At 38.5% G+C, this 14,187-nt stretch overlaps 1 protein-coding gene across 2 annotated transcripts in view; it reads right to left on the reverse strand.

The window, feature by feature from the left end:
• The window catches only part of FAM172A (family with sequence similarity 172 member A), a 254,890-nt gene that overhangs the window by 217,202 nt on the left and 23,501 nt on the right, over positions 1 to 14,187 (reverse strand). For both annotated transcript variants that reach the window (XM_058823809.1, XM_058823810.1), the window contains exons 3-4: positions 11,977 to 12,078; positions 9,302 to 9,402 (exon numbers count right to left, since the gene is read on the reverse strand). In XM_058823809.1, coding sequence (XP_058679792.1) covers positions 9,302 to 9,402; positions 11,977 to 12,078 — 203 coding nt within the window. The remainder of the gene's footprint in view (positions 1 to 9,301; positions 9,403 to 11,976; positions 12,079 to 14,187) is intronic.

A 14,187-nucleotide genomic window follows, 5' to 3' on the forward strand; every position in this document is an offset into this window, starting at 1 on the left:
CATAGATTCTTCTCTATGTAGTAAGAAATGAGATCACACCTTCACATATTTTAAAGATCCTGGCTATCTCTCTCATCTGCCTACCTTTATACTTCTGTCCAAACATTGCAGCCATAAATGTTTTTTGTGGCATTGACTCCACATCAAAATTTTGTTAAAGCAAAAAACCTTCTGCAATATTGATTAGTAGATGGGTGTCCTGGTCTGGCAAGAACAGAGGTTATTTTTGGCAAGAACAGAACATTTTTGCAGTAGCCTGGAAGGGGCATGGCTGGGACCCAGGCTTTATTCTATACCAGCTCACATCATTGCTGTGCCATCAGAAGGGGACTCTCCTGCTGGGAGAAGGGGTCTCTTCTGGTTAGGGTACCATGGCTGCCAAGGGGTCAGATCCAGCTACCTAGTGAACATTTTACATGTAAATCATAATACTACTGCTGTTATTCTATATTTAAAAAAACCAAACCAAACCAAAAAACAGCTGTTAATTTTTTGCCTGTCACTATTCAATTTCTTCAATAAACTGTTATATTTTTTCCACTTACATCTACTCATACTAATTTCCCCTTATTGCTTAAGTACCTTATTTTAAGTGTCCCTCTTAAATTATCTTAAACCAAGACAATAATAACTAAATCAGCTACATATCTGCTTTTCATTACAACAAAACTGTTCTAAAATAAACTTACTTATATATACTTATAGACACTGATGTCTCTGTCATTTCACTCAAATCTGTCCTAAGAGGGTCTATCAGCAAGAACCTGCATTACCCTCACCTTCAAGGGCAGGTTGTAATAGAGGGTATTTCAAGGACCCCAAAAGGCCATTGGTAGGCTTTTGGGAGAGCTGCTGTGGAGACAGAGAAAGTCAGACAGCTAAGTACCTTGCCTGTTCTCTCAAAGGATCCTTCTGCTATGGGACTGCTAAGGGTTGAAGAACAGCACATACCAACCACTACCAAAGGAGTGCACCATTGATAGCAGCACGTCAGCCAGGACTGTGAACCCCAGCCATGAGATGGGCTCTGGAGAACCACTCTGGTGAGTGGCCAGCAAGGCTCACTCACCCTTTAGTAGTCCCATATGGCCAGTGTGTAAGTGCAGTGGAGACTGACAGTGGACTATCATGGCCTGAAAAAAGTCACACCACCACCGAACACTGCTGTGCCAGGTGTGCTGGAACTTCAGTATGGAGTCAAGGCACCAAAATGGTGCCACCACTGACATTGCAAATGTGTTTTTCTCCGTATGTTTAGCCATGAGTGCAGGCCACAGTTTGCTGCTATCTAGAAAGGGATAAAGTACACCTGGAACTGGATGTGCAAGGGTTGGAAACCCAGGCCCACTATTTACCTTGGACAGACCCAGACTGCACTGGAAAAGGGTGAGACTCCAGAACATCTACATTGATGACATCACCACATTGCTGGGGAACATAGCAGAGAAAGTTTGTGAGAAAGAGGAGAACATAATCCAAATCCTTCTGAAGGTTGCTTTTGCTGTGAAGAAAAGTAAGATCAAGGGATCTGTCCAGGAATTTTTTTTTTTGGGAGTAAAATGGCAAGATGGACACCATTGAACTTGAATGGACATGGTCTACCAAGTAGCAGCTATGTCCCTGCCAACCATCAAGAAGGAAACACAGGCTAAGAATAGATGCTGTGGGTTTTTGGAGGATGCATATTGCAGATTACAGTCAGATTGTGAGCCCTCTCTAGCATGTGATCTGGAGGAAGGATGATTTTAAGTGGTGTCCTAAATGGCAAGCTTTTTAACAAATCAAACAGGAGATTTTTCATGCAGTAGTTCTAGAGGCAGTAAGAAGAGGAGAGGATGTGAAAAACATGGTCTACACTACAGTCAGGGAGAATGATCCTTCCTGGTATCTCTGGAAAAGTACCAGAGATGAGGAGGATGAACCGCTGGGGTTCTGGAGTTGGGGATACAAAGGATCTGAGGCCCACTACATTACAACTGGAAAAGATTCTGGCAGCTTATGAAGGGCCTTGAGCTGCTTCAGAAGTGATGAGCACCGAAGCTCAGCTCCTCCTGGCACCCTGACTGCCAGTGCTGGGCAGAATGTTCAAAGGCAAAGTCCCGTCCACACAACATGCCACCAATACTATGTGGAGTAATTGGATAACTCTCATCACACAGAAAGCTTAAACAGCAAATGCCAGTGCCCAGGGATCATGACTCAGCGTGAAGGAAAAAATGTGGATTATCATTAGAAGAGGAGGAGGAAGTTACATATGCTGATGAGGCCCCATCATATAATAAGCTGCCAGAAAATCAAAAGGAATATGATCTCTTCACTGAAAACTGAAAGCAGCTGTACATGGTGAGTCACAGAAGCTACAGAGGGACAAGGTGCATCAGGTCAGGTCACAGAGCTGAAAGCCATCCAGCTGGCTTTAGATATCGCTGAATGAGAGAAAGGGCCAGTGCTGCACCTCTGCACTGACTTGTGGATGGCAGAAAATGCACTGCATGGGTGGCTGGACCAATGGAAAAAGACCAACTGGCAGGACAGAGGTAAACCCATCTGGGCTGAAGAATTGTGGCAAGACATCACTACTCAGGTAGAGAAGCTGGCTGTAAAGGCATTTAATGTATGCAATACATGCACACAGGAGTCAGGATACTGAAGAGCATTGCAAGAATGGACAGGTGAATTGGGCTGCCAATTAAAGTGCCTCAGGTGGATCTTGACTGGCAGCATAAGGGTGAATTATTGCTGGTTGGTGGGCCCATGATGCCTCAGGCCAGCAGGGAAGAGATGTAACAATACAGATGAGCTTGTGGCTTAACTATGGGGTGGATTTAACGATGGACACCATTTCCCAGCTGATCCATATCTGTGAAACATGCACTGTGATCAAGCAGACCAAGCAGGTACAGCCCCTGTGGCGTGGTGGATGATGGCTGAAATACAAATAGCGGAAGGTTTGGCAGGTTAATAATTACATTGCCCTCACCCTAACCCTGTGCCTCACAGGGAGCTGGAATGATAGCTTGGGCCTCAGAAAGCAAATCCTATGGCAACATGGCACCCCAGAAAAAATGGAGTTGTACTGATGTTTTGCCTTTTCTTTTATATACCTCTTATATAACCTTCAAGTATGCTCAGTATTTTTAGCACGCATACTTGTAATTCCTTATGTCTGGTAACTTAACATAGCCCTAGTATTTTGTTAGGCCAGGAGACCAAACATCGTAGAGGCGTTATAGGAGGAGGCTGGAAAACCCTACACTATCTGGGAAACAAAGGTTTTCTCTAGAACATATCCTGCAAACTAGAAACTTGGCCCATCCAGGGGGGAATTCCTAGAATGGGGGAATACCATGCCATTCATCCAGGCCTTCCATTGGGACATATTTGTTAGGTATGCTAATTAGTAAAGTCTATAAATTGTATACGCTATCTATAGCGTGTGTGCTTTGCGGCACATCCCACCTTGATGAAATGGTGCACCACAGCATTCTTATTAAACTACCGAGGTAAAAACCCCTTATCCATCAAGTGTGTCTGGCTCTCAATTTTTTAAGACCAGGAAAAGGCATCAGTACAATGAGACTGGTTCCAAAAATAGCCTCATAGACCACATGCCCAGAGATCACAATATTGAGTGATTGAGTGGGTATCACGTTCCCTGTCATGCACCAGCCTCTGGTGGTTGAATGATGCAATGGACTATTAAAACCACATTGAAAGCAATGGGTGGTGGAAACTTCAAACACGGGGATCTACATTTATTTGAAGACTACCTGGTTAGTTAACACTACAGGCTCCAATCTAGCTGGCCCTGCCCAATGAAAACCCCTACATACCACAGAAGGGACAGAGTTACATTGTGCATATGAGGAATCTGTTAGGGGTGACAGTTTGGATTAGTTGGCCTCCAACAAAGGCAAACCCATCAGTGGGATTGTTTTTGTTGAAGGACCTGAGTGCATTTCATGGGTAATATAGATGGATGGGGAAATGTGATGTGTAGCTCAAGGAGAGGTGCAATTGTAAATATTTTTTGTGACATTGATTCCACTGTAAAATTTTGCCAAAGCAAAAAGACTTCTGCAATGTTCATTAGTAGATGGGGGCCCTGATTCTGATCAGGACAGGGCTCATTTGCACAGCAGAGCAGGGGCATAGCTAGGACCCCAAGATTATTCTGCACCTCCCACAAACAGGGAAGGGCTCACTTCTGGAGCAACGGAGCCTGGCTGCATGGATCAGACCTCCATGGTGAGCCTTTTGCATGGAAATCACTCTTTTGCTTTTGCACACTCTTTGATATTAATATTTTTGCTGTTTCTGCTGATTTTCTTATCTCACTGCTGTTTCCAGCAAATTGTTCTTATATCAACCCATCATATTTACTTTTTTTGCCCCCAGTGCTCTCCATCCTATCACAGGGGAAGAGAGGGAGGGGGAAGGAAGGAAGCAGCACATGGTTTGGAGTGCCTCAGTGGAACGACTGAATTGAAGAGTACCACTCCTAAACCACCAAAATGGGGCATAACTTGCAGAGAAACAGCACTATCAGAGGAGATCACACAAACCAGAAATTAACCGCTTTCAGAAATCAGGACAGGGGAGATATTTGAATTAGATGCTTTCACTCTCCCTCTGAAACAGGAGTTTTAGAAAACCTTTTTACTACCTCCATGGAAGTTCATCCTTATTTGGCCGTAGAACAAGACACTGAAAAAATTCAATTCACAGACACCCGTTAAGTATTTGGTATCTCATCTCTGAACAGCAAAACCTCTTCAACAGGCCAAGCCAAGCAGGCATTCCACAAAGGCAAATGTTCATTAATCCAACAATACATTACATCACTATAAATTTATTTCATTGACTCAGTAAGAGTTTTTCTAAATACTAAATAAGTAAGAGCAAATCTGTTTTAAGAAGTTGAGGTACACATGCAATTTTGCTCGATCATAGTGTGAAGCATGTACTTTATATCAAAGTGTTGCTAGCCAGAGAAAATCTGGAATGTTCAATGACAAATTGCAAAGAAACTGAAACTAAGAGTGTAAGGATTTCTACTAATAATCTGCACATTTTATTTGAAACTTGATCCTGAAGCCCTTATTCATAAGATCAGACCTATTGAGTTTATTCACATGAGCTTTGGCTGCAAGATTGGACCTTAAGTACTATCAGGTGCACGTGCAGCCTATCATCAGATTTTGGGTTATTCATGCAAGAAGCTACTCTTTCAAATGCAGACTACTTAATGCTTCCTTCTTCATTAACTTACATGTCCTCTTCTGCTGCTCTATGCTTTCATTTGTGCTATGTAAATAGCCTCTCAGTCATCAAAAACAAATAATGATCTTTGCAACCAAGGAGGAAATTAGTAGCAGGTGAACACTTATTTTTTAAATCATGTTGAGACCAAGCTGTTCTTTAACTTAAAGGAGATCTGGAAATAAAAATCCAATTTTACTCCCAGCCATCTGAATTATGGGTGTCAAGGTCATAATTTTACATACTTATCACACGCACACTAATCAAATATTAACCTTGATGGCAATCTACTTTGTGATGAGCTGGATCTAACACTTGTGACATACTTTAAAGCAGTTTATTTAGTGGAAGAAGACTTCTTTGATGACATAAAATTAACTGTATCTTATCATACATGACACCAGGAATTTCTGATTTAAGTGTTCCATTTCTTTGTTTAACGTATCTGTTCTACATAAATACAAAATATTATACTACGGTGAAAGCAAAAAACCATCTCAATTCTTTTGCTACTACCTGCCTACAGGCAGGTAGATCCTTTTGCAGGTCAGAACGGCTGCAACTGCAAGACATGGCATTAACTTGAATAGGATCACAGCAGAGATATTTATGTTAATGTCCACATTATAATCTACATATTTACAAATCCTCTTTGAATTTTCCAAGACATTGGTAGAGAAGTAAACTGTCAGCACACATAAAAGTCTCTTCATCAGTGAAGGCACTCTCAAAAATATTAATGCCAGTGTTCAATGGCCTCCAAGTAATCAACAAATTATAACTGCCTTTAGGCTGTAAGATACATGCAAAGCAACAGACAATATCTACCTTCTGATGCTAGGATACTCTGGATATTACATGAGTATGAAAGCAGAAAGTCAGCAAAAGCCTGCAATAACTAAACTGTTGCACAAAATTTTTCTCAATCATACTTCAAACTTGCCACAAAGATTAATCATCAGTTCGAAGCAGCTGCAACACTATGTTCTATGCACTTCTGCTGCCATTTTAATTTTTAAAAAGCAAATGGAGAGGCTCTCTACAAAATTCAATGCCACAATAGCAATGACTGAACCAGAATCACAAAATTATTAACAGTTCACTAAATTGTCTATTAACAACACATATCAAAAGGCTGCAGGAAAAAATTGTGTGCCTGAAATAACTGATCAGTGAATGAAGAAAAAAAAAAGATATAAGGAGAGGAGATGTATGGAAACCATTTTGATTTTTGAAGAACCAATTTCCACACAATCAGAAAAATGACAGAACATCACAGACAGTGTATTCATGATTTTTATCAGCAAAAAAACCCCATGGATAACCAAATTGAAATTTATTAATGCTCAGAAAAGAGAGAATGATGCTGGTATTATAAGGCCAGGGAGCACACTCACTTCTTAAAATCAATAAAACACATTAAAAACACTCCACAACAAACAAATATATATATATATATATATATATATATATATATATATGTATGTATATTATGTATATGCACAGTAAAAAAAAGCTTTCTTGTGCAAGATATACATATTCTTTAAAAATTAGAAAACCAGCATGCAATGACTGAACTAACAATGGAAACACTGAATACATAAAACAATTTTGTTCAGTGATACAAATATAGCTACTTCATTATCTCACTGGATGGCAAGCTACATAACTGAACCCTAAATGCACATTAAAGAACTCCTACAACCAAAGGATGATGTTTCAAAGCAAAGGCCTAAGGCCAGATTTTACTACATCACTTTACAAATCATTTGAGTGACTGCTTCTTAAGCTACCACAGTTTGCTAAACACATCTTCACCTTAGACTACAAAACAGCTTATCAGAGGGTGATACACCACTCCAGTATTATTCAACGTTTGCATCAGTGACCCACTAATTTATGGCACAAAACAAGATTTTATTTATGTGAATAATTACCAAGGAACAGCACCTCCTGTGTTCCCAAATAACTACATCAAAACCAGACAATGGAGCAACTATAAATCTGTGGCTTGTTCAAACAATTATGTGGTACTGAGCACCTAGTAGAAAAAGACTGAAAGACATATTAGGGAGTTTTTTCTCTAAAAACACAAAGCAGACAACTTAGAACAATTCCCTGTCAGATATCTGACCTTAAGCCTTCCTTGATCTTTACCGACCAATATAAACAAAGTGCATTTTAAAAGATCATTCAAACTGGAACATGGAGAATGACTATAACTAAGGAAAATGTACAACACAGATCACACATACAAGATGCCTGGTCCCAGAAAAAGTGCACCAAAAAAAAAGTCACAAAAAGCTTTTCATACTACTGTGGGTTGAAGTACACATACTTTTCAGATGCACAGAATGCAAAATCCGCCATGTATTTCCAAATATGCATAGGAAAGTGTGGTGACACAGGAAGCCCACACTGATCTTTAGAGTCATGTCTTGTCCAACTCACTCATTTGGAAAATGGAAATATTTGAACAGTGCAGACACACAAAAACATCCATACACACAGGCCATGCAACAGTATTTTCTCTCAGAAGAAGCGTGTATCAAGACACAGCACTACCCCTTATTTGGAAAAGTATACCAAGCGAAACATGTGAGAAGCACCTGCAGTAGCCCCACTCACTTTCTACTCCCTGCCACAGTTCTTGGCAAGAATGATGAGAATAGGGTAAAAAGCAAGCTTCATCAATCCCTGGCAACAAAGCTCTGGCAGGACAAACAGCTGGGCAGCTACAGCAGAGAGCCCAGGCTGAGAAAAGCTGAGCAAGCAAGCAAGGAGCATCCCCAGAGGGCTGGAACACCTCTCCCATGAACCAGGCTGAGTGACTTTGGGCTGCTCAACCCAGAGAACAGACATCACCAGAGAGGCATTACAGCAGCTTCCAGTAAAGGGGCTCAAAAGAGCTGGAGAGGGACTGCTGACAAGAACATGGAGTGATAGGACAAAGGGCAATAGCTTCAAACCTAGCAAAAGCAGGTAGCTTTAGATTAGATGTTAGGAGGAAATTCTTGACTGTGAGGGTGCTGAGGCGCTGGAAGACTGCCCAGAGAAGCTGGGGATGCCCCAGCCCTGTCAGCCTTCAAGGTCAGGGCTTCAAGTACCCTCATGTAGTAGAAGGTGTCCCTGCCTATGGCAGGGGGTTGGAACTAGATGACATTTAAGGCCCCTTTCAACCTAAACCCATTCCAGGATTGTACGGATAAGGCACTTTTCTTCCTAAGGCACCATTATGCACAAACAAGCCCTGCTTTCCTGCAAATGGCTATATATCTGCCCGCTGATGTAAAGAAGTGAATTGATTTCTTATTGTGTGCATAGCTTTTATTTTACCTATTAAACTGTAACTCAGCCTGTGAATTTTTCATTTTTACCCTTCTGATTCTCTCCCCTATTCCACAGTGAGGAGTGAGCAGGTAGTTATGGGGGGCTGAACTGCCTAGAAAGTACCAGTAGCATCCAAATACACCAACAGATAATGAAGCAATTAATCTTCAGATTTCTGTTTTATTTGGTTCTTGGTATCTCCTGGTAACATGAGAAAATCAACCAATGCATTTATCTTCAGCCAAAAAGAAAATTGTCGCAGCTTTTTAATCCATGAGGTGACTAAGGTTAAAGAAAATACTGTACTGTGTAATCTGACTTACATAGGTAGATGATATTCTATTATGAAGATATACTAAAGTCAAACAGTAATCTAAATCACCACATAAGCTATATAGCAAACAATAGAAATTACTGTTAGAGCATTAATATGCAGTAAATCCTGAAATACTTTATATTAAATGACTGGAACCTCACTAAAACTTTATTAATGTATGCAAAAATATTGCATCTACAGAGAAACAGAACAAAATCCATAGCACATGAACACACACACATATATACATACCCACATATACATCCACATACACACCTTTATATGTACACATATACACATATATACGCGCACATATACTAAATGTGTGCATATATTTAAATGCTACACAGAGGGATATATACATACATGCATGCACCCACACAAATTATGTACCTCTCCGAGGGCTTCATAGCGCTTTTGGTTCCATCTATGCAAATCTTCACGATAATTAAAAACAAATGGCTCCCCAGTTTTAATGTGTCTTAATTGCCCTTCTGTAAAAGAAACAAAATCATTATAGTTAATATACTTCATTAAAAGTAAGACACACTCAATTGCTGAAAATTTTAAATGAAGTCTACATCTAAAAATCCAGCCATTATGAATTCCTCCTCATTTTTGGTTATAGGCTTTTTAACAGAAAACAATTGTAGCATAAAAAATTGCACTCCCATTTTATTGTATACACTGCTAGATTACACTAAACAGAAATTATGACAGTGAAATTTCACACAGATATCAAATGCCAGAGTACTTCACAAGACATATTTACATCTCAACTGCTATGAATTAACAGTGAAATGTAAACATTAGCAGTTAATATTTGATCTGCAGGTGATTGAATTGTAACTACAAATCTTCTAATTCAAAACTAACTGCATTATAAAGAAATGCAAATACAAAAGGGAGCTGGAACCTGGTAGTAAGGGAAATATTTATCTTCAAGCTTAACAACTTTCTAAGCTAATCTGAAAAGAACCATGTCTGCAGTTAGGGAAAATATCTTAACCCCAAGATGAAATCAAGTAAGACCTCCTAGATTTAGGGTTCACTGAGACTACAACAGTAGAATAAAGCAGAATGCTTGTTCAGAGCAAAACTACATGCTACTTTTGCTCTCATTGTAACTTCCTGTAGTTGACCTTGTTTATAGCCAAAGTTAACGCCAAACACAACCACTTGCGAAGTCATGGACTGTGTTAAAACAATGATAATAATAAAAAGGCAACCAGTAGGAAGCCAACTACAAGAAAAAATATTTTACCAACAATGTTTCAGCCTATCAGACAAAACACAAGTTATGACAGAAAACTGCAGTATATCAGTGAAACAGTGATACGTGCCAGTAAACTCTCAAAGCTGAAACAAAGGTTCCTCTGTATTGTTTCCTCTTGGATAGAAAAAAATTACTTGGTTCATGTATTTACAGAACTTTTACACTTTGATTCCAGATGCTTTAAATAAAATGTTTAAGATCTTATGTCTATGTTATGTTATCTGACGTCTAGTAGTTATGCTTATCTGCTGATTTAACTTTTTTCCAGACCTGCCTTACCTCATGTACTAGATACCACGGAAGTATTTCTCCACAGTTTCCTACCCCTGTGTTGGGTTCAAACATCCTCCTTCTCATATTTGTCATAATAACGTTACTTTCAGCTGCTTCTTCTCAGATACATACTCTTCAAATATGGCATTCATGAACATGAACTGACTCTTGCCACAAGTAACAAATATCTGCTGTATTTTTCGTTTTGACTTTCTGGAACCCCTGCCTCATTCAGATTTAAATAATCTAACAAAAAACTTCTGTACTTTTCCACCATAAAAAGAAGCATGATTAAGACATAAAAATACATGACTGAACATTTGAATTAAATATATAAAAGCAAAATGGTGACTTTTTTGCTTTGCTGACCCTTAGCATATGTAATAGGTTTTCCCCCATTCTATGGAAGTCACTCAGGCTGTGAGGTTTAGTAATGGAATATTCAGTAAAATAATTCATTCCCCAAAATTTAAATTTCAGCCCTTTTTATCAGCCACATATGAACCATTAACTCTGAAGTCAATACGGAAGACAGACACTGTGCGGATCTAAAAATAAGGAGCTGAAAAGTGACAGAGCTGAACTCCTTCCATCAAAGAAAGAGCATCACTTTCATGACACTTTTAGTCTCTAAGTACCTACCTGTGAAAGCCATCAGGGTATTAAAAAGCTAAGTGTTGCATAAATGACTATCATTTAAAGGAAAGCTCTTTTTTTTCCTTTAAAAGTGGAAGATGTGAAACAGGCAGATTTAGAAACTAAAGTTCCTCTGTTCACAGAGCAGGCACTGCAAAGAAGTAAAATTGTAAACATTCCCATTTGTTCTACAGGTTTTAAACAATCTTGAAAGAGTCACTTCTTGCAGTCTGGTATTACTTTAGTTCAGAAGTTTGTTTCTCACCTGGATTTTAAAATGTATGCACTGGAAATTATAAATACTAAGTCATTTAACACAGAGACTGAGCTAGCTGGAAGTACTTGCTTGCAGTTGTCAACACACTTGGCTGCAATGTAAAATTATGTTCCATACCAGAAGAGACAGTCTATCATATTGCTTATTCTTCTATCAACATACATAGGTGTTTTCCAATTGGTATTAATGGAATAGCTGGGACAAATTATTATCTAAAAAACAACTTCTTCTGTGGAAATGAAAATTTATCAGGAAATAAAACATTCCTTAAATGAGTGACCAGTCTTTAATTCTGATTTTGAAATGCTACAGAAATTACTTTCAGAATTTTTGTATCAACAACATTTTTGTAACAGAAAACAAGAAGTCATAAAAGTAGGCCCAGTACAACTCCACAACATTGTATGAAATGAGGGATTTTTGTGATAATTGTATGAAATAAAAAACAGGCCTCAGATTTACAAGTCTATCAGCACTAAAGTTTAAAATTTCAATCCTAACAGGAAAGTATGAAATTTTAATAGGGACTTATAAGGTATAACTCAACTTCTGATAACTGCTCAACATTATTCTACATTTGGTCTTTACAAAGCACGTATGACTTACTTTCATTAAAAATGTACTCAAATCCTTCCAAAGTATCAGGAAATTCAAATGGTGGCTCATCTTTTTTCATTAGTTCATCCAAGTCTATTCTAGACAATAAATCTAAAAAAAGGAAAAGAAAAAATACATAACGCATGCTGTGTCTTTTATTTCATTTGTAAAACTAAAAACATGCATTTGCTGATATTTGTAGATCTTACAGACAGAAGAATATCCCAGTATTACTAAACACAGGACACTGTTATGGAAATCCTGTTCAAGGTTCAAAAGCTGGACTTCACTTCCTGTATACATACTCATTTATTTACTTATTTATTTACCTACCTATTTATCTCTATGTTAATCTAAAAATGTCCAGAGGAAAGGGAAGCCACCAAAGACTTAGCGATTTGTTTCAATGATTCATTACCTCAATGTTAGAAAGTAAGTCTCTGAGGTATGCATCATGGTTTTAACATTAAGTTCTCTAGCTTCAGTTTCAAATAATTGATAGCATCTTAAAGGCCTTCTTGAGGAGTTCAGATTATCTGAGGACATCATCTCACTGACATTCACCAGATGTGTGACCACACCAATCTTCAGCCCCTCCTTTGATACCCAGACTGTTAGGCCTAAATCCTTCGCTCAGCCACCCCCTTTAACAGCCCTCAAGGTAGAGAAACTTCCATCCACTTTACAGCAAGCCATGGCATACACATGCTTTTCAGATTAGGACTGTATGGCCTGGTACAGCCTACATACAGTCACCAATGCAAGTACACTAAAATTAGCATAATCTACATTCTTTACCCTAGATTTAAGGATTTACATTTAAGCAGAGGCAGACTTGTGGAGACATCTTTGCATCTACCAAACAATTACTGCTACACAGGTAATAGTGTACAATGATCTCTTCTCCATGCATATCACCCACACAATGCAGTGCTATGTGTCTAACATATTTTCTGATTATTAATTAAAAAAAAAAAAAACAAGAAACAATTCAGCAGGATTTCACCAAAATACATTTTCCTACTTGTTCATTAGATGAAATTGAAGACCACACAAACATTCTGTTCCAGAGTGCTAAACTGACTTGAACTATAATTATTTCATAAATCAAGATACTGTGTTTTACCAAGGAAATACATTAAGTATTCCTGATGTTCTAAGTATATGGATTTTTACCTTTATTATTATCCAACACTGTAGCTCAAGAAAAAGAAAATTGTTTGAAAAGACTAATTTTCTTTAAGTTTCATTCAGCATTAACTATGTTTCCATCTTTGTATTACTTAAAATGATTATTTTTATATTTTGTACCACTATTTTTGCTTGGTCTTGCTGCCAGTAGGCTACCCACATTATCTAAACTTAGGATTGATACATTCAACACTTTGGAATTTCTACTGTTTAAAATGTACTGAAAATTATCTTTAACATTCTTGAGAGTTCCTTGACCTGCACTTCTACAACTCTTCACTTTACATTTATTCCAGCATCCATGACTGTCACCAGCTCTTCCTTCTGAGTGATTCCACTGGGCAAAGCTGGAGGACCAAAAGCCATCTGGTATGGTTGTTGAAATTCAACATCTCTCCAACAAGTATTATGGCTTCTCAATATCTCTGTAGCATCTAAATGTCTACATAACACCAGATACTGATTGGATGATTCTAAATCTGTCTTTGTCAGCCACAGCTCACTTTTACATCACATCTGTTTAACAGCAAGTCCCCTGAAATCCAATTCATGCAAGCAATAACGTGTTTGCTCTTGTACACTGTCCTTTGGAAGTTCTGCAGAAGCTCCCTTGGTTCTCAACCAAATGATTTGGAAAAAGAAAAGAATTTTGCCAAAGTCTCCCACAACAAGATGTAAAAAATGTGTCCTTTCTTCCTTTGTACTTTAACAAGATCAAGGTAGCAAGTCTTTAGCACATCTTTCTCTCCTTGGTGAGGAGACTCCAGTGACACTGCATCCCTAGAATTTAATTTCACTTGAGTTTCCATACCATCTTACCATGATCTATTTTGAGATGTATTTACACAGAAGTGTCACTTACTATACAAAAAAAAAAAACAAAAAACCAAAAAAATCAATCTCCTGAGTATCAAGGACCATAGTATATGAGGTATATTATGCTTATTCACAATAGGTACAGCTTGTCATGACTTACAGCTTTCATCAGTCACTAAGGAGAACTGCACCTGTTCTGAGCTGAAACCACTG

Source organism: Ammospiza caudacuta, chromosome Z (genome assembly GCF_027887145.1).
Source record: "Ammospiza caudacuta isolate bAmmCau1 chromosome Z, bAmmCau1.pri, whole genome shotgun sequence".
Lineage (NCBI taxonomy): Eukaryota > Metazoa > Chordata > Aves > Passeriformes > Passerellidae > Ammospiza > Ammospiza caudacuta.